General features: G+C 48.2%; 1 protein-coding gene across 1 annotated transcript in view; it reads right to left on the bottom strand.

Moving 5' to 3' along the window:
- Window positions 1–25,193, bottom strand: part of LOC111153406 (ADAM metallopeptidase with thrombospondin type 1 motif 16) — a 151,164-nt gene that overhangs the window by 90,915 nt on the left and 35,056 nt on the right. Inside the window, exons 4-9 of the mRNA XM_022512422.1 lie at window positions 17,159–17,417; window positions 14,196–14,395; window positions 13,287–13,370; window positions 11,032–11,191; window positions 9,476–9,581; window positions 1,915–2,052 (exon numbers count right to left, since the gene is read on the bottom strand). Coding sequence (XP_022368130.1) covers window positions 1,915–2,052; window positions 9,476–9,581; window positions 11,032–11,191; window positions 13,287–13,370; window positions 14,196–14,395; window positions 17,159–17,417 — 947 coding nt within the window. The remainder of the gene's footprint in view (window positions 1–1,914; window positions 2,053–9,475; window positions 9,582–11,031; window positions 11,192–13,286; window positions 13,371–14,195; window positions 14,396–17,158; window positions 17,418–25,193) is intronic.

Raw genomic sequence — 25,193 nt, 5'->3', positions numbered from 1 at the left:
AGAGTCCCAAGCAGGCTCCACGCCCAGCGCAGAGCCCAGCGGGGCCCAGTCTCGGGATCCTGAGAGAATGAACTGGGCACAGTCAAGAGTCCCACCCGTAACCAAATGAGCCACCCAGGCTCCCCTAATTATTTTTTGTTTTCTTGTCATAATCTCTCCAAACTCTTAAAGTAAGGTGGTTCGGTTTGTCAGCTTTGTCCAAGAATATGTCACGGCCACAGTAGTGCCACCTCTCATGCTTTCCTCGACAAATCCCAGAAGCGTGAGTGCACTGCATGGAGAATGAGCCACGGCGGCCCGCTTCATGCCAGCACTGACACGTTTTGGGAAGAAGGAAGCATATGCTTTGTATCTCCTTGGCAAGGGTCAGTGGATTATGGAGAGGCAGCGTGTCTGTCAGAGAGTGGGTACAGGCCTTCTAGGTGTCTGGCAAGGTCCATTTCTGCGTCTCCGAGATGGGTGTCCTCCCTTTTGAGTGAAAGCAGTTCTCCTTCCCACGGCCGGGGAAACCAGAATGTTCCCAAGGGGAGAAAGGTGGAAAGGGGTGTGTCCTCTATAGGGCACAGTGTGTCACAGGAGCCACGGCTGGGACCCAGGAGAGCCCACTCAGGAGCGAAGAGAAGGAACGTGGGGAGCTCCGGTGGGCACGTACCCACGGTGTCTGCCCGTGCCCCAGCCACCTGTGCTGGATCTCAGAGAGAAGTTGCCTTCACAGAGTTAAAGCTACTTTCTAAACAAAGGCTGTTTCTCATCTTTTTCATATTCAGAGCAAGTCAGTTTGTTAAGATAAAAACAAAATTACAGGCTGTGATTTCAACAGAACTACTTTTCCTGGGCTATTTGCATCTAGGCTTCTTGGGACCAGCGGGGAGAGGCCAGAGCCAGGCTCCTGGAAGCCTAGACTGCACTCTCTCTGACTCAGGGGACCCGCGTGCCAGTGACGTCCCCTGTGGCAGCCAGGGGCTGCCCACGGGCAACAGGGGCCTCTCTTCACCCCACATGTCTTTTTCCTTCAGAGCACATGGTAGACAACGTTCCTGACCCAGCCCTTGCAGCGTGGGCTGTCAGCAGAGTCCTTGTTGCCAGGAACACAGTCCTGTCCTACATGCCCTCCCCGGCCCTCTCCTCCCCTGGGACCCGTGGGCTGCTCTGCACGACCAGCTCATACAAGAGGAAGCAGCTGCAGGATGGAAGGACTGGGGCTCTGTGTGACCACACGCATCAGGCTTGCTGACCCACGGGGGAGCGCGATACCTGTCAGAAATAAGGTTAGGGTCGGCAGCTGAAACCAAACTCCAAACTCCGCATCCTTGAGACTTGGCGGACAGTCCGCCTTACTAACAGAACTCAGGCCACTTTGTAAAGTCCCTTCTTTCTCTAAAAAGTTCAAAATCCACTGTCTGTCTTTTTCAGGGGGTCAAACCCTATCTCTCCACAGTGTCCTAGATCCTAAATGAATTCGTGCTATAATGAAAATTTAAAAAATAAACCAGGCTAAAGTTTCCCCTCCTAATAAGAAATGCACTTTGTGGAAAAGAAAAGAAAAAATCCCCGAGTTACATGTGCTTCTGTGTGCACGGTAGTTCTTCCTACTCATGAATAAAAAACGTTTAGTCACAAAAGTGAGAATTTAAAACAACTAAATGTTAGTGACAGATACTTTGATGTGGGATATATCTTGGGTTTCCTTTGAGTCTGAAGGTCAGACGATGTTGGATTCAGCCTGCAAGACTTGGTGCCCTAAGGAAGCGTTTGGCAAACTTCTTGGCCAAGGGAACGTCTCAAGACACCTTCAAATGGGAACCATGTTGGGAAGTCACAGCCAAGCCAGGGCTGCTTGGACAGAATCAGGCTGCCCAGTCAGGGAGCAGCAGAGACATTCAGAGACACACAGCCAGCTCCGGGAGTTCATACCTTAAGAATTTCTGCAGGTACTGGCGGCTGCAGGGTGACCAGGAGAAGATCCCGTTGCGTCCTGCCAACGTGGGGGACATGATGTTGCCCTCAGACTTTTTGCACACGTTCCCTTCTCCATCGTGGACCATGCCAAAGCTGCACGAGAGAGAAATGGCTCTTTCAAAACCAAGAACAGTATCAATGACCTAAGAGACCCCAGCCGACAGGTGTCAGCATGGTGAACTTCTCCATGTCCATGTGCCAGTCAGACAGAAGGAAAATGTCTGCCCAGCCAGGCTGTGGAGCAGAGGCACACATTCACAGAGCTTTCCTGAAGAACTACCATTCGGTCACTTGGAGCATGCATCCAAATGTCTGCTAAGGGCCCATGTTTTAATTACAGAAAGACATTTCAAGTGGGGTGTGGAGGGCAGGTCTCTTGATCTTGGTTGATGAAGCTGACCAATGCTCCATCTGCTCTCATCTCTCTATACTCTTCTCTGCTCACCAGGGATTTTCAGAATTTCCAGGTGTTTGTCAGAAACACAAATGCAGGCTCCTCAGGTGCGTCTGATGCCTCCCACAGCTGGAGAACTGACCACCTGTTACAGCTCCCTGTGGGGCTGACTCTCTGTCCCCACTCCCACCAAGGGCTGCCCCACCTCCTGCCAGGCCTGCACTGTTTGGGGCTGTCCCAGCTGGACAGTGCTTGACCACATTCCCTATGTCCCTTTGGAGGAAGAAGCTCCATGAAGCCCAGCGGGCGTTCTTGCTCCCTTTAACTGCAAGAAGCATTTGAAGGTACACCTGTTCCTCCTGCCTCCAAACCAGACCACTCTGGGTTCCAGCCCTAGCTGAGCAAAGGGGGCCATCTCAAGCCGCAATGGCTCTTGAGGTACTTACTAGTGTCCTTTATAGATGTTCCAATTGGTAACCCCCTCACCATCACTAGAGAAAACTCTAGCCCTACACCGGTAAGCATGCCACAAAGTGAGTTGCTACATCTCTCTGCCAAGTCAGCTTCTTCTTCTTGACTGCCCAGAGCTTTGGCTGTAGGAGCGTCTCACACCGCTGTCTTCATCTACCCCAGAAGAACACAATTAATGGATTAGGAAGAACGCCCGGGGGGTCTGGGAGTTCTCTGTGACCCTGAAGACTTCCCATGAGGGCAAACATATTCTTAGAGAGTTGAGCCATTGTTGGCCACTAGTATCTGGTACCTGCCCAATCACACTGGGTGGATTATTAGATAATGGGGTTCCACATGAGTGGGTACAGAGCAAAGGGGGAAGGCAAGGGGCAAAACAAAGAAGGGCAGGAGGGTTACTGGGTTTGGGGACAATCTGCCACCAAGAATCCCATGAGAAGAGGCAGGGCGGCAGGGACCGAAGGCTCTGAACACTGGGGAAGGGAGCTCCAACCATGGGCCAGGGAATCTGTATTTGCTGCTGAGGCTGAAAACCCATTTTCCCCACTGCACTGGCTAGCTTATGGAGATCTAATAGTATCAGTAAAAATAACAATTCACACTTGTAGGCACCCACTAGTGTTCAACCAGGCTATTAAACACATTATCTGTATTTTCTAACTTAAGCCTCCCTAAAAGCCGATAAGGCAGGGAGAATATCACGACAGCAAGACTGAGGACTGGAGAGAGCCGTGACCACGGTCTCAGAGTCAGAGCTGTGACCTGACACTCCGACATCGGAGCCCAGGCGGGACCCGGGCAAGAGCGTAACACGAGCACCATTGGAGGACGTATCCAGGGAAATCTGGCACACAAACACTGTTGAATTTCTACAAAATTCCTGCTTGGTACCAAGGGTGACGCAGATGGACTCATTTCGGTCTCCACCCATCCTCTGAAGTTCTATTAAAAGCAATCAATCAAGGCTGGAGTAAGCATACAGCAGAGGAAATGTGTCATGGCCGTGAAAAGATTCAGACTGTAATCTCATATGGGTGGCTGCCGTGGGGAGAAAGTTAGGAAAACGAACAACCAAAGTACACTCCCCCGCCTGGCCCTGGACTCTGCAGACAACACGCACACTGTGGTTCCATAGGTGCCCCAACAAATGTGCTACCACTCTGCCCACGTTTCTAAAGACATGAAAGCCGTGATAGCCCAGTTCCGGAAACACGTGGGTCTTAAACATTTTCATCTAAGGTGTCTTCCATGATTCTTTCTAGAATTGATTCTCAAACTCTGCTGTGCGTCCGAATATCTGAGAAACACACCACACGGTGTGGTTCCCCAAAGCCCATCTTATAGGTTTTTATATTTAGTAGCTTGGGAGTTAGGTTCTGGTATCTGGGTGCATTCTAACACAGTAAGGTGATCCTGATGCCTGCCCAAATCTCGGCACGACCACATGGCAGTGAGCTGTCTCTCCAAGTAGTGTGATGCCCATATACACTGTGCTGTGATGGACGCCAGACGTCAGCATGGAAGTACCCGACAGTGGTCACATTTCAGTGCAACATTAACAAAGTCAGGGAAGGACAGACAGAGCTCATTTTGAAGATAAGGTTGGTCGGCGGAACCAAGAAATATAGTTACGACCCAACCTGCACGATACCAGGAGTGTTCTTTGTTTCCGTGAGCCAGAGTATTCTATTCAAAGTTTCGGTCATCCCATAGGTTGGAACAGTAAATATACTGTTTTCTTTCCTCCCTACTAGCTTTTAAGTTTCGAAAGGACAGAGACCTTTCCTGTCCATGCTCAGCCCCAGGCCAGGGCACTCACGAGCCCTAACAGGTGCTTCAGTGACGTCGGTTGAATAAACAAAGTCCAACCTTCCAGCGAGAACACCCACCCAAATACCCAAATGGAAGCATAATTTCAGATTAAACCGGACTTGAGAATTACATTCAGCATGCGATGCTTCCAGCGCCTCTCCAGCATGTTCTGAGGGACTCAATTCCATCAGCACGCATTCTGCCATTACTAACGATGCACCTGGAATGATGAGTGGCCACGCCTTGTTGGAGGTTGTACCAACTATTTCAGACCATGCAGACAGCGGTAGTTAAGGAAACAAGAAACCCTTCGAAGCAACCATGGGCCAGTGTCATGTGGAGGGCTACATCCACCCTTGGTGCCATGATGGTGCCACAGGAGGGCCTAGGTGTCAGCCTCTGATGTGGACTTTCCAAGGAGCACAATGCAGCCCCCTCAAGAGGGAGAAAGCTGGTATGGACACGGCCTCAGGTGGGTCTCAGGGGCTGGAGCAGGTCAATTAACCAGAAGAGTGGAGACTGAAGGAACGCCTTCACAAGCTGTTGGATTGAGTCACCAGGCCTCAGTTTCCTTACCTGTATAATGCGGTGGTAAAACCTTACTCTAAAATCACACAAAAGACCTGACACCACGCATATCACAAAGGAAAATTCAGAATTTCTATCCAGTTCCTGATTCAAATGGTCTTGCTCCAATTACTCACTACCTAGCTGTTACTTGTATATGTACGGTGCGTGTGGGTGCACGCACATGTACACATGTTCAAATGAAGGTCAATAGGTTTCAAGTGCTTTTTGGATACAGAAACAAAAACTCTTAGGAGGAACAATAAATAAAATTGGGAAGAAATGAGCCTCCGACCTGCTAGGGCTCCCTAGAGGGCAGTCTGACGATCACTGGCCAGAGGATGTCTAAGGGGCTGCTGCCTTGATTTTGCCCAAGACCCCAGCATCATGGTGCCTCCCTGACCCCACTACAGGGCTCAGGTTGGTATCAGTGCACAGCCGCATCTCAGGGAGGTTTACACCTCACCATCAAACTCTCGGAAGGGCCTCTAACCTCACCAGCCAAACCCGCTGGAGCTAGGTATATTACCAAGTCACTTCTGCTTCTTTTGAGACTTTCTGGGACGTCTGTGATAAAGTCCCTTGCAACGCCCACAGCCCACACAGCCTGATCGGTGCACGCGCTATCTATCTTGTCCTTCTGTGAACGCTCTTGGAGGGGGTGAATCCCTAGTCTCTTCATAGAACCCCGCACAATGCTTTGCTGGCAGAATAGAAATTGCGCCCAGTGAACGGGTCGATACGTCTGGGAGAAGACAAGTGGCAGAACGATGGGTCAAGAGTATTTCTAAGCACAGCAAATATGCTTTAATATTGTCTTGATGGTCTGAAACGATAATGCAAGTTCAGCACATAATCCTGTGTCGTACGCCGGCAACCTCAGCTCAACTCGTGCACCTTCCATTGTCCCTGCACACTCACGCCGAGGGTCTCGGGCTCCCTTGGTTTGGCAGATGGGAGCCTAGGTAAGAGAAGAAAAGGCAACACAGGCAGATGGCTGCCAGGCTGCGGGAGAACCGCATGGATCCGGGACCCCAGGCCTATGGTCCTACTGCCCAAATGGCATGACTTCCTTAGTACATGGGGATTTTTCAAATGGATTCATGCCTTTCAGGGGACAGAGTCCCCAAAACCTGTAGTTCAGCGCTCAGTATGTCTGCGTCAGTTCTCCAGAACTGCCTCTAGCAAACCACACGTCCCATGCCAAGTGATCGAATACAACTAGGAAGGTTACCCTACGCCACTGACGTAAGAACCAGCCCAACTGGATCCCACATCCTACAGGGCAATACACATCCTCACATCTAGTCCCGTCTCCCTCCCTTTCCAACACAAATCCAAACCCCTGTTCTTAGCGATTTCTGTGCGCAGGTCTGATTTCTCCACAGAAACCACAGATGTCCTGACGCGAAAATAACTCGACTCATTCGGAGAAACAGGCCACATGCGTTCAGGAAGATCCTCTCCGAGGTAAAGGTCAGAAAAGCTCTGGCTGAAAGGCCTGGAGAAAAGCACGCCTCTGACCTCAGAGATACCCTCTGAATGTAAACAAACCTGAGAAAGGAAAACGGACCCCTAAAACGGGAGGTTTCACAAAGTCCTAACAGATGTGGGATTACTTTCCGATTCTTAGTTAACAGAACTCGAGAAATTGGCCCCGCCTGGAGTTCATTGCCAGGCACGCTGTTGACGTTACGACGTCTGATCCATGCACAAGGACAGCTCTCCTCCAAGAAGTGACAGTTACTAAATCAGTGAAACGAATAAGTGTGTTCATTTTCAATTCAACAAAAATCCATGGGTTCAGTCCCTGAGCCTTGCACGCTTTTCTCATCTGATGTAGTTGCCACAGCAAATGACTCACTTGAAACACTCTTGGCTCATCTGCCTGCTTGTCCCTGACTCACTCTGTCTGTTCCATTCGTTCACACTCACCGAACACTCAGCACCGTCTACCCTCCAGCCTGGTGGAGCAGGGAGAGGGGCATCCCCGGAGGTCTCCCCGGCTGGAGGTGCGAGTGAAATCGTCCTGCAAATCCCGCAAAGCGCTCGACAAAGCGCAGGTGATATATGACGACAGCCATTGCTACTATCAGTAAGTACTACGGTGGCTCAGTTTGCCGTTGGACTCATGCAACTCATTGGCCCATTGCCCCGCGTACTTCCTGTTTCCTCAACAGGACAGGAAGTGACCTCACCGGCGACGGGGTGTGTTCAGAGCTCCCAGTTCCTGACCATTGCATAATGTCCTGTTCCCGCTGGGTGCTCAAGAAGGAGCTGGTAATTTTCTGGAGATGAAGTCCATGAGGAGAGGGACGCCCCTTCATCCAAGCCTACAGCCCATTTCCTTCCTCCCATCCACTGTCCCACTTGGAATAACAGTCTTATCTTCTTTGGAAAATGCTCTTTCCATCTAGACCCAGCCCTGGTGACGAAAGAATATTAATTGATGGCCTAGGACAAAGTAAAGGAGGCGCTGATCCCCGCTGACACTGACGACCTGTGTCTGACGCGGCTGGTTTAACTCCGGGTAGACCAGCCGGCTGTAGCTGTGCACACTGCCGGTCCCGGCCATCATCCATTCTCTTAATACTGAGCTGCTCAGTCCTCGGTGCCTTGAACATTTCCTACCTGGATTGTTTAATTAAATTCAGGTATGGGTCAGGGGACAGCCAGAGCCTCATGTCGTTAACATAATGAGAGTTTTTGAAGTTTTAGCTGTGGCGGCCTATTAGAAATACAATTATGATTTAGCTGGAAGTTTCATGAAGGGTAGGACAATGTTCTAGGCACCGAGAGAGTCAATCATTAGCTATAACGATGATGGGGTCAGAAGCTGAGTATAAGCTTCATTGTCAGGTCATCGGTTCATACAGCCAAGTCTGCAAGGGCTCACGGGGCCGCACTACAGGCAGGTGCACGTACACAACACACACTCAGACATGTGGGGACACACGCATATGCATGCACACACACACACACACACACACACAGATGCTGTGAACGGGATGAGAGCACACACATGGCCTCATTCCATTTCTACCAGGGGATGGAGAAGTCAACTCTGCAAAACAGGAATGGCAAACACTGCGTTTTGCAGGTTTTGTGATTTGCAAGTAAATTCAGGGTGAAAGTAAAAAACAAAACAAAACAAAACAAAACAAAAAACAAAAAACAAAAAACAGAAAAATGGTAAATCCCGGTTGTGCATTTTCTGGGAGAAACCCCAGTCCAAGCTGCTGTGTAGCAGGAAGACAGCTGTACTCCCACTGCTCCAGCTCCCACTGACCTGGCCACGTCCAGGAAGCCAGCAGCCAGCAGGAGGGCACAGCAAGGAAAATGCTCGACCTAAGGCAGCTTATAGAATGATTAGCTCAGGAAACCTTATTCAAGACTGATAGTGCCTGTAAGTAATTGATAGACAGTGTTCATTCTATAGGAACAAATGGAAAACTTTCATGTAAAAAGATGCCACCAGAGACCAGCCGCTGGCTGAGTGCTGCCCATCCAGCACGGACGTCTACCTGTGCCAACCCCAGGCTCACCACCTACCCTGATGCTGCCCTGTTACGCTGCACATCTGGACGCGTGGGCTGCAGACCAGCTCCTACCAGCTCCCACCCCTAGTCTAATCTGCACTCCCTGAACAGCTTGACACACCAATCAAAAGACATCTCTACAAATTACAAAAGTGATACAAGAAGGTCAAACTCCAGAGTAACTAGTGGACAAGAGGAGGCCTTCTCTCTCTCATCCCTAATGGGAACTAACCATGGAGCGAGATCGGCACACAGGACCCACATTCAGAACAGGATGAAGGAGCGGAGGCTGAGACGACTGTGCAATCACACAGTCATGCCCGAGCAGGGACGGAAGGACGAGCAGAGGAAGGAAAGCGTGAATGCGGAAATCACCACGGCTTTAGACTGTGCACGGCTCGGCACTAAAATAAAAACGTAAGAAGGGATGCCTGTGTGGCTCAGTAGGTTAAGCATCTGACTCTTGATCTCAGGGTTGTGAGTTCAAGCCCCATGTTGGGTTCCATGCTGGGCGTGGAGCCTGCTTAAAAAAATAAAGACAAACAAAGAAAAACCATAAGAAGGACCTAAGGGATCCACAGCCTCCTTGTCCGTGACATTCTCCTTGTCCACGACGTCCTCTTTGGACACACGTGATGCCCCTTACAGACCTGACCTAATGAACCAGTGTCTCTGTGGGAATCACCCAGCAGGGAGAGCACCCCAGGATCCACCCTTCCACAAAATCACTCACTTGTGTCCAGACTCGTGGGCGATGGTGAAGGCCAGTCCAAGACCCGTGTCTTCATTAACTGTGCAGCTGCGGTATTTACTGCACATTCCACTTATGGGCGCAAATCCTATGGGGTGCAGAGATCAAAAGATTATAGAGCAGTGTTGTTGCGATAAAATAGAGAAAGAAGGTGTACTACACAAGCATCTTTATCCTCTGTCCTTTGGAGAAGTGTGTTTCTCATCTCCACGGGGGAAATCTGAATGGGAAACTCTCGGACAAGCACATAAAGGCTCTTTGCAAGGTTCATGGAGGGGATCTGCTCTCCACCTGGAAAATGATTCATGGCTCTGCGTGGCATTCATGTTACATTTATAATTGGGGCAGAGTAGAAAAGGGAATTCCCTGTGCATGGAAAAGATTCTCTACCTTTAGATATAAAAATCTGTGTTCTCAGAAGCCTGAATAGGAGAGTACTGTGGTGAATGTGTGCATCAGGAGGTCCCCAAGACTAGCCCAGTCCAAGGATTCACCAGAGGGATTCATGGGACTTAGCCTTTGTTATACTCCCAGGTATAGTTCCATACACATACAGAGGAGGCAGGACAAAATCAGCAACAGGAACGCATGCACAGGGAGAGAGCGGAGGAAACCATGCAGGAGTTTCTAGAACTCTCTCCCAGTGGGCCCACAAAGGAGGAACCTCAGACACTCAGGACCCAGGAGTTTTATCCAGAGCTAATCCCTTAGCAGCCCTGCCTAGTGTGGACCCAAACTCTAGACTCCCAGAAGGGAAGCAGACGTCCTGTGGAAGCCCTACTATCTGTACAAGCAAACGGCGTAGGCACAATGAGCCAGCTCACCAAGCAGGGTGCTGGGAAGCCCCCTGGAGTCTGGGTCTCAGAGGCCAGCCAGGGCCCGCCTTGGAAGCAGGACTTTCCAAGAACAAGCAGCTACGATTAACCTCTATTCGACTCAGCTGTCTGACTAAGAGCCCTAAAAGAAATGCAGAGTCAGGAAAAATGTCCAAGAGAGCCCTGCTAATTGCATACTGTGCTTCACACGATTTGGAAAAAAATATCAGAGTACTGCCTCCAAGATAAATCCAGCCTCATAAATATGTTAAAAAACTTGCTAGGTTTGGGGCACCTGGGTGGCTCAGTCAGTTAAGTATCTGCCTTCAGTTTAGGTCTTGATTCCGGGGTCCTTGATTAGTCCTGGGATCCATCTCTGAGTTGGGCTCCCTGTTCCATGGGGAGCCTGCTTCTCCCTCTCTCTCTGCCCCTCCCCCTTCACTTGCACCCTCTTAAATAAATAAGTAAGAATCTTTTAAAAAATTGCTTTAATGTGCGTCTTGAGCGAGGGACTGCTCCTCGGGAAGTCGTCACTTTGGGTGAATAAACACACACGTCTATGCTTGGCCTAAGTCCGTCCAGGGAAGCCCATCTCTGCTGGCAGCCCTGTTCAGCAGCGTCCACCACCATGGATCTGCTCTGGGGGGCAGTTTCTCAACGTCCTGGGTCCCCAAGGGCGCACAACCCAAACACCGTCCTCAAAACTCCGAAGGAGGGTCTTACCCAAGGTGTCACATGGCTCATTCTTCCAGGAACATATGTCCAGACCCGTCAGCAAGATGGCATGGTCGTGGCGCGTGCCGTCTCTGCCCATCAACCCAGACTGCCACTGGCAGAAGCTGCTTAAGGTGTGGTCAGCGTGATGGCTTATCACGAGCCCCGGCTGTGCGAGACAGACCAACAGAGAAAACACATCAGTAAGTCCCATCTCCACTACACAGAGGGGTCCCAATGGTCTACAAGCGGAGCTACCCATTTCAAGGACTAAAATCCAAAAACGGGTACAGATTCAGGGTGGGCACTTCCTTTCGTTTCTGTGGTTCTGTATGAAGACAGCTGGGATGCAGTTAGCTGACCTTGAAGGCATTTTCAATGCCCCAAGGAGATCGAGTCCTTGTGCACGTGTGGGCTGCCATCGACGTCTTTGTAAAACACTTTGTGAACTTATGTCAGGCAACAGGACCCTTGCTATGGGATTCCACACGTGCACGAAAACACACCTAGATGGTTGATTTCGTAACCAAGCTGGGCAAGTGGGATTTCCGATTTATAAGTCTAACCATTTATCATGACAGTGTTAGACTAAGTCACTTTCCTCTAGAAGCAACACGGTTATGAGAAGGGGCAGGTCAACCGGGAAAGCTCTTTTTCTAGAAAACAGACTGGAGCCAGCAGGAAACTATGCAGGACACATCCCACCAGATGCCTATAGACCGTGTTCTAACAGAGCAACAGCGAAATGTCAGCGTGAAGGCCGCCCGCACGCCTGGGGCATTCAGAAGTGGGGGGTCAGGAACACCCCTCAGCGCCGGCTGCAATGAGTTATTTGAACTTTGCTGCTCTTTCTTACTGTGGCTCCATCCGAGAAAGCCAGGTTGAATGGCTCAATTCCAGGACGACTTGAGTGTAGCCCTCACGACTAGATGTCGGGTTGAAATGTGCGTTTCTGGCTCCCTGGCGAGGTTTTCTCCTCCAGGGCTGATTTCGTCTTTGCACAAAGTCAAATGCACCTCAGCCTAATGCCGGGCCTCCACTCTGGGGCGTGCCTCACATTCCTGAGCAGGTGACTTCCAGGAACACCGCATTAATCAAAGTTAACACAGGTGTACGATCAAAAGATAACCTCGCTTATTCTTTGCAGCTTGGATGAATTCCAAGGTGAAAACGATTTAATACAAGGAATAATTAACCTGTCACCTGAGATGCCCTGCCAGTGGGGCACCCCCTGCCCAGACGCTCACTCACACAAAGACAACGAAGCTGTATCTTCCGGACCATTGGGGCTAGAAACAGGCTTGCCCCCGCAGGCCCTCACCCTGCCCAGAAAAAGACCAACATCACAGAAGCTCCCCAACTGGACACACCTTAGACCTTCTGAGGGATCTCGGGTTTCATTTTAAATGAAAACACTGTTTTATAAACAAGAGAACTGTGGCGAATGGAAGACCTTGCTAAGATATCAGCAAGGGCGGCTCTGTCCCCGTGCGGAGCCAGCAATGAGCGTAGGGCCAAGTAGAAGCGAGAGTCCTGCATGGCGGAGATGCCCCCGTTACCTGTGCTGCAGAATGTGCGTCTACAGCCTCCCTGTGAACTGAGCGCACGCCCCGGCATTTATGCAGGGATGCTGGGATGGAGGCAAGGGGATGTTTTTATCCACTGCGACCAAGATCTGGCATGATGGGGGGTTTGGAAGCAATGAGAGACATAGACTTGACATTCCAGAATCTCTATCAAAACATAGCACTGTGAGTGGAGGCGGCAGGGGTTGGGGCGGTCCATCTTAGGAGTTAGGAAGTGACAGAGGAAAACAACAGTGCCACACAGTATGATTCCACTATCGTTTCTGTCTACTGGCAAAGAGCAGAAACGGCTCCTTTCCGCCTGGGAGCCTAAAAGCTCATGGTGGGGAGGGGGCTGAAGACACACTGTGCATCTCTATTTTCAACAGGCTCCCATCCATATGGTTAAGGCAGGTCTTCCATTCTATCTTCTCCTACGCCTCCTAAGAGAGAATTCCTCCGCACCTCTGCCCATTTGCACGCACACACGTACACAAGCACACACACAATTCAAGTCATCATTAAAGGAACTGATAAAAGACTCATGGCATTAGACAAAAAATATTACACACTTTTTGCTCCCAAGGAGGGAAAAGTCAAGAATCCACAGCCAATCACACTAAGAGAGAAAAAAAAAGCACCTCACTTTGCCCGTATTTTTCTGGGGAAAAGCAGCTGTCTGTGTCAAAGACAGATTACCTGTTCTTCCTCCAGAAGGATCAGACCTACAATTGCAATGTTGATGTTTCCTCCTATCGTTCCGTCCTTGAACAAAGCAGATACCTGGAAAAGACAGGCAGTCATGTCAGCCCCACACCTGGTGCCATTTCCCTGTTCCCTGCATCCTGCCAGTGACGGCGGGTCTCTTGCTCTCGTGACACGGCAGTGCTGCCTTTCTTACACTGCTAGATGGACAGGCACAGACGTCGACAGTCCGGGTGGAGTAAGTGTTGAGTCCTTATCGCTGGGCAGGTGACCAGACGGGATGCCAGCAACGACATCCACATTCAGGGGATAGAATGCAAAGTGCGTTCACAACATCGTCATCCCAGCTCGCTCTCAAACCACACTTATGTGACCTGGGATCTTGTCTTCCGTTACCTACATATCACTGGGTCACGTTTCTCATCACTCCTCCTCATCACAGCAACTGCCGATCTGGGACACAGGACATTTTACCCGAGACGGCAGCCTACAGGGTTGTAGGCTTTTCTGACTTTGTAGATAAAATAATGCATATTCAGTATTTAAACCTTAGCATTCCTGAAGAGGTGGGCATCTTCAGGATGTCATCATATCATCCTGTATAGCCATCTAAGGTCACACATAAGCAGATTTACTGACTAAGGCATCTCAGCATCCTCTCACAGATTTCTGGTAAATGAAGACACTGAGTCACCCAAACTGTGCCCCCGGCTCACAGAGCAGGCCGGACGGCTCCCCCCTCCTTATGGTGTTCTCTGAAGTTGTGAACACGGCCCTTTTGGCTGGGGCACAGTAAGAGTGAAGAAGTCCCCACAGATAAGATACTTCTTGTGTGCAAGTCGTGAAGGCACGCACCCCATCCGGGGATTCCACACGTGGCTTCAACAAGAAGGACTCGCCTACCATGTTGAGTATGGTCAGCACATAGGTGGTGACGTTCTCGTGCCCGTGGTTCTGCATCATCTTCCTGTCGACCACCACCAGCGTCTCCACGTTCAGCTCTTCGTTCCTGTGGGACTTCAGGAGTGAGCGCTTGTGCCGCCAGCGAGGCGCGTACTCGTCCGGCAGGATGAAGAGGTCCCCCCTGGGAGGCCTGGGCATGTCTGTGCAGCGGGTGTTCCGAGAACAAACGAAAGCAAAGTCATCACCAAACCAGCGGTGGAACTCGTTATGTAGAAACCGGCTTTTCAAAATGAACGTTCACGTGTGAACCATAGACCCCTTGAGACTCTGATTCAGAACTCGCACCAAAGTGGAGCTTGAAATGCAATTCAAGCTCGCGCAACCTCGATGGGATGGAGGCCATCACTGTGTCTCCCTCTGTGTAGTTCTGTCCTGGTTTAAAGCAAGGAGAGGGGACCGCTGGGGTCTCGTGTTCTAGCCGCAGAAGCACAAAGCCCAGTGACCACCGGCATAAGGATCTGCGGGCCAGGCCTCTGCGGAACACCAACTAACAAAGCAGTAGGACCAACAGTTACGATGGCACCATCTTGCCTCATTTGCTTATTTGAACGATTTTAGTGGCCTGATTCTTCTTAAAGCTGATGCCCACGTCTGGACACATAACCAGTTTGTCTATCGTGCTTCAAATGGGTTACAAACTGTGTGCCACTTCACGGCAGGGCTGAATTTCCTAGAAAGTGCCCTAAATATTTACCTGATTTAATCACAAGAAAAAACATACTCCGTCCTCTTAGAGCCATTTATAAACTGTCTGGGCGGGTGCCTGGGTGGCTCAGTGGGTTAAGCCTCTGCCTTTGGCTTAGGTCATGGTCTCAGGGTCCTGGAATCGAGCCCCGCATCGGGCTTTCTGCTCAGCGGGGAGCCTGCTTCCTCCTCTCTCTCTGTGCCTGCCTCTCTGCTTACTTGTGATCTTTCTCCCTCTCTGTCATATAAATAAATAAAATATTAAAAACAACAACAAAGTCTGGGCATTTACAATTGGTATGTTAACACAGCACCACAGGCCATCGGGTTAAGGTGTTTCTGAAAAGCTTTTCAAGTGAAAGTAGACTTCAGATCACCCACACATCTGGGTGGCACTAATTCAGAGCAACGCCAGCTCTATTCATGGACTGCGCTGCTCAAAGTTGCTATTTCATTTCACAGGTACCCACCACTGGTGCATTTTGTCTCTTTGCTAAAATGCTCTCAAACCTGAATGAACCTTGTGGAGGATAGTAATGACTCTGGCCACGTCATCACAGCACGCATCCTGTGCCAAGGACGTCGATGCTGCTGCAGAGACACGACTGCACTCTAAGAGCTGTCTCTATGCCCACTCCGGGTACGGTTGGGGCCACCGAGGCACAGGAAGGGAAGGTCACTTGCTCACAGCCCCTCCCTAGAAAGGGTCAGAAATGGGGGCCCTAGCTGACTGAACGGTCCCGGAGCTGTCTGGTCATCTTCACCCTTGACTTCAAGCAAATCATTCTGCTTTCAACGGCCCCTTCGCACAGGTGCCAAAACACACACCAAAAAACGCCCATTTTCTGAACCAGAGACTCCAGTGGGAAGGTTCCTCGTATGTGTGAGCCCCACGAGCCAGAAGGCAGGCCGTCCTGCGGGGAAGTGCCAAGCCCCATAAACAACATGGAAACGTCCTTGCCTAGAGAGCGGTGGTCTCAGGAAAGACAGGCTTCAGCCTGGAAGCAGCGGCCATCACTTCTGCCAGTGTGATGGCCCCCGAGCATGCATGGGATGGCTGTGCACCCAGCAGGGAAGGGACAGAAACCTCTGGCAAACCAAACTGCACCGTGTGGGTCACTAATGTCCTCCGAGAAGCACTTCATGGCCCTTTCCTTCTCACATCTGATTACGACTGGCCAGCCCCTGCAGCTGTCCCCTCTCCTGCTCCCTGTCCAGGCAGCCCCAGGTAGCCGAGGCTGACACCCTCTTCTGATACCCTTCCGCCTCGGTCTCCCTGACTTTCTCGGACTCTAGGTCTCCTCCCTTTGTTCCCATCCCGTTCTTCCGGCAGCTAACTGAGCCCCTGACTTAGTCGATCTGGGTTTGAGCTTCTCCCGTGAGCGTAGCTCCTGGATTTTGTTTACAGGTGTGCGAGTCAGTCGACACACAGGTGCTGATGGCTGTGGCGCTCGCTGCTCTGCTCTAAGTGCAGAGTGATCACCGTCATTCACCCCAGTCCGCCTGCAACACGACCACCTCTGTTTTAGGGTGCTGGGTCCAGCGGCCAACAAAACCAGCAGGGAAGAAAGGGCTGGCAGAAGATGGGCTCACGGGGCAGAGGGTAAGTTTAACCCTTACAGTGGTGCTGGAGGGGAAGCTGAGGGACATGAGAGAAATTGCAAAAAAAAGCCAGAACTCTCATTCCTGAGCTGTGAGAGGCTCCCACGTAAGATGGGACTATCACATCGCCTCCTGAGTGTTCACACAACAAAGGACTGCCACAAAGTGCTGGTGATAAATTGTGGGTAAATTAGGTCATGCCTAGCCTGTCCTTTTGATGTGGTGAAGTAGAGAATAGAAATATGTATGGAGATAAATTACCTCGCAGAAAACTATGTGGCTTCCATAAATCTAGACCTCAAAACGATAGAATTACTGAGCAGACCTGCCAGGTTCCTTTGAAGACAACCAGTGGATTCTGCATTTCTGGGCAGTATGTCATTTCATCTGCCCAGGGAATGGTTCTTTTAAACAAAAAACCTCCCATGATCTGTCCATCCACTGTGAAAGACGGTGCACAGTGAACACGCAGACCACAGAATCATCACGCAGACGTAGCAAAGACGGTCTATTCATTCCACCTTGTGGAGAGACTGCTCCAAAGAGCAGTTGAAACATTCTACGCGCTGACACGACGGTCCCGGGGGTAAATGTGCACAAGAATCGCTCTTACGTACGTTTCTTGCGCCTTCCGCAGAAATGCTGCTTTGATGGGTGCCGGAGGTCGGAGCTGCCGTGCAGGGCCGGATTCCCCAGCTCCCGATCCCTCTCTGTCATGATGGCCTGGGCAGCCCCCGGAGCCCGCACGTCTGCCGATCTCTTGTACAGTATGTGGGAGGGAGACCCAGCCTGGGCAGGGTCCTGCAGTCTCCCCGCCAGGTGGGAAGGAAGTGGTTTTAGGAAGTAATCTGCTTCTTGTGTTCTTATCATGCCAGACTGGAAACAGAGGAAGAGAGAAAGTGCGGTTATACCTTCTGACCAGAGGACACCCTTCTCCAAGCATCCCTCTTTATGACCCCTCCACAAGCGTGCTGTTCCCTCCAACACCTGCGCTGAGGATGAGGAACGGGAAGACCCATCACTGAGCCTTCCCATCCTCCCCCGCTCAGGGAGACCAGCGTGCAGACGTTCCAGGACGTGACGCCAGGAGCAGGGGGGGCTCCTAATACACTAATGGGGGGACTCAGACCACGTGATGGAGGAGAAAGCTCACATACACAGGCTCTGATGTTAGCAGGGGTGCAGAGGAGGTCCCACACAGGGAGAGAAGATCTCAATCCTAATAGAGTCATTTACGCAACCCCTTTCAAACTTGAATAGTTTGTGACGCTTGATATGAAAGTGTAATTTAAGATTAATCCAGAAGAAAGCACAAGAGAATTCACTGAGGATATCAGGAAAGTCCTTCTCAGCAAGGTATCATGGAAACAAGAAAAAACTAACACATAAAAACACTAAAAATGCCTGCAAAGCAAATGTGGCATAAAGAACACTTAAAAAAAGTCTTAAAAGAGGCAACATTAAGGGACTGCTTTTTACCTTTTAGAGTGACAAATATTTTTTTATTTTTATTTATTTTTTAAGATTTTATTTATTTGACAGACAGAGATCACAAGCAGGCAGAGAGGCAGGCAGAGAGAGGAGGAAGCAGGCTCCCTGCTGAGCAGAGAGCCCAATGTGGGGCTCGATCCCAGGACCCTGGGATCACAACCGGAGCTGAAGGCAGAGGCTTAACCTACTGAGCCACCCAGACACCCCAACAAATATTTTTTTAAGACCTAGTAATAACCACTGTTGGTTATTTCCAGTGTGACACTCTGGAAAAGTGTGCCCTGGGGCAGAGCCAGGATAGGGGCCGCCACGGCTCCCGCCATGTCCACGACTCTAAAAGTGTGATGAGTTCTCAGGATGAGCCTCCTGGAATCTTACCAGGTGCTTCTTTTAGGCACTTCTCCAGCACTGAGCAGTGCGTCTGACTGTGCACTGCAGCGTAGTGTGCGGCAGCATAGACGTACAAACAAAACAAAGTAATAAAAATTAATGTTTACCAATTCATTCAGGGTAATGTTTGTTTTTAAAGTATCCATATGTATTTGAAGAGTACAGAACATTTAACGAGATCAGATAATTATGTGCTCCTGATAATCATAATTAAATATTTTGCCTCAAGTTCCCATGACTGCGGCCAACATCTTCTGGAGAAAGACTGAAATCAGGGACTGCAACTCTGTGAGGTGGGTACCCGCTCACACTCCTCCCTAGGATGAGGAAATAGAGAGGTGCAAGGATCCACTTCTGTTTCCAAGGAAACCTGGCTCGGGAGTGGAGCGTAGGGATTCCAGCACAATCAGGATAGGCTCAGAATCTGCACATTGACCATTTTTATTGTAAGAGTTTCCAAAAGGGATTATTTTTTAAAGTGTGTAATAGTGTGAGCTCAACTGTTCCCATTTTAGAAAGCATGATCTGCGCGCCCTTAGAGAACCTTCCTGCGGTAAGTGAAAGAAGTCGCTGATGGTGGTGGCAGCGGTCTTTGGGGCAAAGGCTGCACGAGGGATGAGCTTGCATCCTTCTCAGACTTTCAGACTCCTTCGTGCTCTCACATCAGTAATGTCAGGGCATCGCTGGATCATGGGATTACAGACTTTTAAAACTTTTTGTAAATGTTACTCCATATTGGCATAATTGGGGAATATAATTAGTTGCTTCTGCACAGCTGTCCAGTGGCCACTTAGAACTCTCTGGTACAGAAATACTAGTCTTACCGTCCTGCTGATTTTCCCCAAAGTCACTTTGATAGTTGACGACAATGAGCGAGACACTTAGTGACTCGCAGAGGCTGACCCATGAGACCCTGTCCTAAGTGTGCCTCTGATTTCAGAGCCTGAGTCTGACTCTCGCTCGGGGAGTGCTGTGTGTCCCTGCCCACCAGATGAAGCTCCTTATTGGGCTGGGCCACCCCATGTGAGTCTGAATGTCTGCACACAGGGGCATGACAGGCTTGGGAAAACACTTCTTAGATCTCGCAACACAGAAAAACACAACTCTCAGGAACAGGAAGGTTGGGGTGGGAGAGAAGTTTTTCAGACATTCAGAGACTAAGCATTGGCCCTGGAGTTCCTGCTGGTGGGGCAGGAGGTAAACACCGCCAGCTATCAAGGAAGCCATCAGCACCCTGGGAGGTAGACCTCCCAAGGCCCAATACCACCTGGCAGTGGGCAGGCTGAGTGCCTGGGCTTTACACCCAGCATCACAGAGCGGGAGGAGGCACCTGCCTCCCAGGGCAGCCTGGGAATCTCTGTGTCCTCTATAAACTCCTGTAGGACCTCACTTGAAAGTTCACAGTTCTATCAAGGAACAGACAAGTGTGGAAGGACATAACAGCTACATCCACGGAGGTCTCATCCTTCCTGCATGTAAACTAACCCTGGAGTAGCGTGAGCGGTCACGGATACACTCACCCTCAGGAAGTAACATGACCCAAGAGGTTTTCCACACCTTTGAAAGTAACCAGTTCAAGTAGTAAATTAAAAAAAAAAAAAAAAAAAAAGAATTCATTTTCACCTTAAAAAAAAAAAAAAAACAAAAAACACCTTTCCTTTCCTGATATATATACTACTCCTTGGCTTTCTAATTGCCCCTGGGAAGACCATCAGCTCCTTGAGAACGCAGAGTCGGTGTCATTCAGCTCAGGGAGCCCCCTCTGACTCAGAGAGCAGCTGATGCCCCGGGAGGCACATCCAACCCCAGCAATGCTACCTGCGTGACCTTTACTCAGCCTCTCTGGGCTGTGCTGTGCTGGAGGAAGTGGAGATAAGGCTCGCTGTTTGTCCTGAGTTTGTAGCACTTAACAATGAATGTATTTTAAATGCATGACCCACAGAAGATATGCAGAAAAGATTTGCTGCACCAAAAACACTTGTGACCTCTGACAGCTGTTCTAGTCCCAAAAGTGAGTCCTCCATCCCACTCCCACCCCCACCCAGGTCAAGCCTCCATTGTGGGTGTCTGGGGCTGAGAGGACCGGATCTTCGGGTAAGAGACCTGCTGTGGCTGGAGGGCTTCCTAGTCTTCATTAACAAAATAGTCAATCCCCAATTTCATTAAATGCAGAGACTATAAGAACTTATTAAGACTGATGTTTTGATTTCCCTTACATTCAACAGATACTGAAAAATACAGAAAAAGTAACTATCATCTTGCTGCATCATTAGTTTGTAAGCTTACTTAAAAGGTTGGCTAAATCATGGAAGATTAATGTTGTCTGCTTATTAAAGCTGCTCTTTATTGAACCAAGAATATTTATTTGGATACTCATCAAATGTCCGGTGCACCTGCCCACAGTAACCACAGGGGTGTCAGCTGGGTGGATGATTAACCAGGCTTTTAGAAAAAGGCCAGTGTCCTCCAAACTTTGCAAAGGAGCTCTCCTGGGGCCTGGAACTCTCCTAGTCAGCTCTGTAAATCATTGTGCATTGGGAAATTCATCTAACACTTGTATTGCATTTGCAAGGGAGGAAAGAACACGTGCTAGGTTACAGCTGAGAAAATGCTGTTTCTCGCTCAACGAGGTATGTGAAGGAAGCGTTGAGGCTCTAGATCATTTTATTCACAACTCCGACTTGTTGGACTTCCACAGACAAATCAAACAGAATCAAGCCTACAACTGTATGAAAATGTAATTGACACTGAGGAGGTTTCTTCTGTTAGGAGGAAGAAAAGGAATCATCCAATAAATGATCTTGAGAAAACTGGTCAGCTCTTTGGGAAAAAACAAATCTAGATTTCCTCTTCATTCCATTCACCAAAATAACGGCCAAAAGCAGCAAAGAATCACAAAAAATGAAACGATTCAATAAAACATGTTTTTGTAATTTTGGTGTAGAGTAGACACATGCAAACAGAGAACAAAATCAGGAACCTGTGAAGAAATAGATGGATAATGTTGGTTAAATTCAACATTGAGTATGGTGAAAAGTGCCATGGAGTCAAATGATAAGTTAGGGGAAATTCTTGAATGCAAATGACAACAATTAGGATCCTTAAAAATGATCCATAAATGCTAACAAAAAATGAAGAAGTAATTCAACTTAAAAAAAAAAAGAGAGAGAGGAAAAGAAACAATATAGGCACATTAAAAAGATTATCCACCATGACCAGGTGGGATTCATTCCTGGGCTACAAGGATGGTTCAACATTTGCAAATCAATCAATGTGATAGAGCAAATCAATAAGAGAAGAGAGAAGAAACACATGGTCTTCTCAATTGATGCAGAAAAAGCATATGACAAAATCCAGCATCGTTCCTGATTAAAACTCTTCAAAGTATAGGGATAGAGGGAACATTCCTGAACTTCATAAAATCTATCTATGAAAGACCCACAGCAAATATCATCCTCAATGGGAAAAAGCTTGCAGCCTTCCCGTTGAGATCAGGAACACGACAAGGATGCCCACTCTCACCACCCTTGTTCAACATAGTATTAGAAGTCCTAGCAACAGCAATCAGACAACAAAGAGAAATAAAAGGTATCCAAGTTGGCAATGAAGAAGTCAAACTCTCTCTCTTCGCAGATGACATGATTCTTTATATGGAAAACCCAAAAGACTCTACCCCCAAACTACTAGAACTCATACAGCAATTCAGCAACGTGGCAGGATACAAAGTCAATGTACAGAAATCAGTGGCTTTCTTATACACTAACAATGAAAATACAGAAAGGGAAATTAGAGAATCGATTCCATTTACTCTAGCACCAAGAACCATAAGATACCTGGGAATAAACCTAACCAAAGAGGTAAAGGATCTGTACTCGAGGAACTACAGAAAACTCATGAAAGAAACTGAAGAAGACACAAAAAGATGGAAGACCATTCCATGCTCTTGGATTGGAAGAATAAACATTGTTAAAATGTCTATACTGCCTAGAGCAATCTATACTTTTAATGCCATTCTGATCAAAATTCCACCGGTATTTTTCAAAGAGCTGGAGCAAATAATCCTAAAATTTGTATGGAATCAGAAGAGACCCTGAATCACTAAGGGAATATTGAAAAACAAAAATAAAACTGGCGGCATCACGTTACCTGATTTCAAAATAGGACAAAAAAGGAAGAAAAAAGGCAAATCACAGGTGGGGAGCAGTTTATAAAAACAGTGTTTGATTTTACTTCCAATTTTTCCAGAAGATGAAAACCATAATGAGATGCAGGGTCTCCTCCATCTGACTGGGTTGCCGAAAAAGCAGTACATACCCAGCTACAACAAAGATGTGAGGAAAATTAGTAAATCAGTAAAGTACTTTTGGAAAGAATTGACAGTGTCTCTCAAAATTGTAAATACATGTACTTTTGACCTAATAATTCTGAAGCTAGGAAGGTACCCCAAGAAAGTTCTAAAACATAGACACCAAAGATAGGGAAAAAGATGTTTATCATAGTAAAAATAAATAAAATAACCCTCCAAATTAGAAATACTTAAAATGCCCCTGAAGAAAGACAGGTTTACTAATGAAACTGTATGTATTGGAAATCAAAGTCAACATTTGAAAACACACAGTTACTGATATAGAATTATATCCAGATTTATATAGTGAGAAAAATAAAGTACAGAACTATAGTGATATTCATCAATGCTTTCTGTAAAAAAAGAAAAAAACAGTTGGTAGGTTTATATCAATATGTATCTATTTATAAAAGCTGTCCATAATATGGAATATTAGTCAACTATAAAAGAGAATTAAATCTTGCCATTTGCAACATGGATGAACCTAGAGGGTATCATGATGAATGAAGTTAGCCAGGAAAGAAAGACAAAGATCATATGATTTCACTCATGTGGACTCTAAGAAACAAACAAACAAAAAGAACAAATAAAAAGTACAAACAAACCCATAAATACAGAGAACACACTGATGGTTTTGAAAGAGACAGGATATGGGGTGATGGGCAAATGGGTGAAGGGGAGTGGGAGATCCAGGTTTCCAGATATGGAATGAATGAGTCACAAGGATGAAAGGCACAGCTTACAGAATCTGGTCATATTGTAACAGTGTTGTATGGTGACAAGTGCTGGCTATACTTGTGGTGAGCACCCAGTAAATTACTGAAATGTAGAATCACTATGTTGTACACCTGATACTAATGTATCATTGTGTGCCAACCATACTTCAATACATAAAGATTAAGGGGCACCTGGGTGGCTCAGTGCATTAAGCTTCTGCTCAGGTCATGATCTCGGGGTTGTGAGATGGAGCCCCATGTCTGCCCAGTGCAGAGCCTGCCTAGGATTCTCTCTCTCCCTCTCCCTCTGCCCCTCCACCCATCTCCATTTCTATAAATAAATAAATAAATAAATATTAAAATAAAAGTAGAAGCTGTCCATAAAAGTTGCTTGAATTAAAAAAAAAAAATCAAATGGAAATTAAGAAGGAGCGCCTGGATGGCTCAGTGGGTTAAAGCCTCTGCCTTCAGCTCAGGTCATGATCTCAGGGTCCTGGGATCGAGCCCCGCATCAGGCTCTCTGCTCAGCAGGGAGCCTGCTTCCCTATCTCTCTCTCTCTGCCTGCCTCTCTGCCTACTTGTGATCTCTGTCTGTCAAATAAATAAATAAAATCTTTAAAAAAATGGAAATTAAGAAGAGATGCATAAATGTCCAGGCACAGAGACTGTTTCTCCTCCAATGTGACAGATCCCCATTGAACTAGCTCTAAAAGTACCCCGGGTGACTCCATGAGCCCTTTGCAAGAGAGCTAGCTACCAACCAACAGGTAAGAAAGTGAGTCAGTGCATATAGGAGAAAAGGCATTTCATTTCCCAACTAATTTAACTTATTCTCCTCCGTGTTTTTTTTTTCCAAAAACGGCATTTGTTTGGGGAACTACTCTATACATCTTAGTTTTCTTAGCGATGTTTCAGACACACAAGTCAGTTGCAACTTTTATAGATGCCAAACTCTGCTTTTTATTTCCTTTTAGCCCCGAGATCAAACATGAACCCTCACCAGGTCAGTCTACTGTCATGTGCCCGAGACCACAGCAAGTCTTGCTGCATGATTACTTGTGATGATCTGAAAACTGAAATTCACCCAAAATTTTCTGAAAACCTAAACAAACCAGGAGGCTCTTTCTCCATGAGATGTTACACCTGTGTCTTCTTATCCCTATGCCTGATACGCCAGGCTTGGGCCCCGGGCTTCTTCAATCTGCTTGCCTGCAGGGACAAGGCGTCTGATGCACTGATCACAGAAATCACCCATCATCCTAAACGCACATGGGTCCAGGCTTCAAAATGTAGCCACTCACTCAGCCATAAAACTGGTCCCTGGTCACCTTCCGTTTGCTCATCTGTCATTTCAGAAGACTAACATTTCGACACTTGGCACTTTGCTAAGGTTAAAGCTACATACCACTAGTCTTATGAGTTATGCTATCGGTCCCAGTCATCACAATCCACCAAGAGGACTGAGCCCAGGTTTCTCCCAAACCCCAATTCCTACCACAGTGCTGTCAGATCACATCCCTGTCCCCTGAGCTCTTGCTGTCTGTGGTGGGAGGAAAGGAAAGACTGCAGACATCATCAGCTGGAAGCTGAGTGGAGAAGACGGGGCACTGACTGGAGGCTGAAGGAAACTGATGCAAGCCAATGGAGGCAGACTAGAGGCTGACTGGAGGCTGACTGGAGGCCGGTGGAGGCTGATGGAGGCTGACTGGA

Source organism: Enhydra lutris, unplaced genomic scaffold (assembly GCF_002288905.1).
Source record: "Enhydra lutris kenyoni isolate GAN:26980312 unplaced genomic scaffold, ASM228890v2 scaffoldscaffold32, whole genome shotgun sequence".
Taxonomy (NCBI): domain Eukaryota; kingdom Metazoa; phylum Chordata; class Mammalia; order Carnivora; family Mustelidae; genus Enhydra; species Enhydra lutris.
This window is presented reverse-complemented; position numbering and strand designations above follow the sequence as displayed.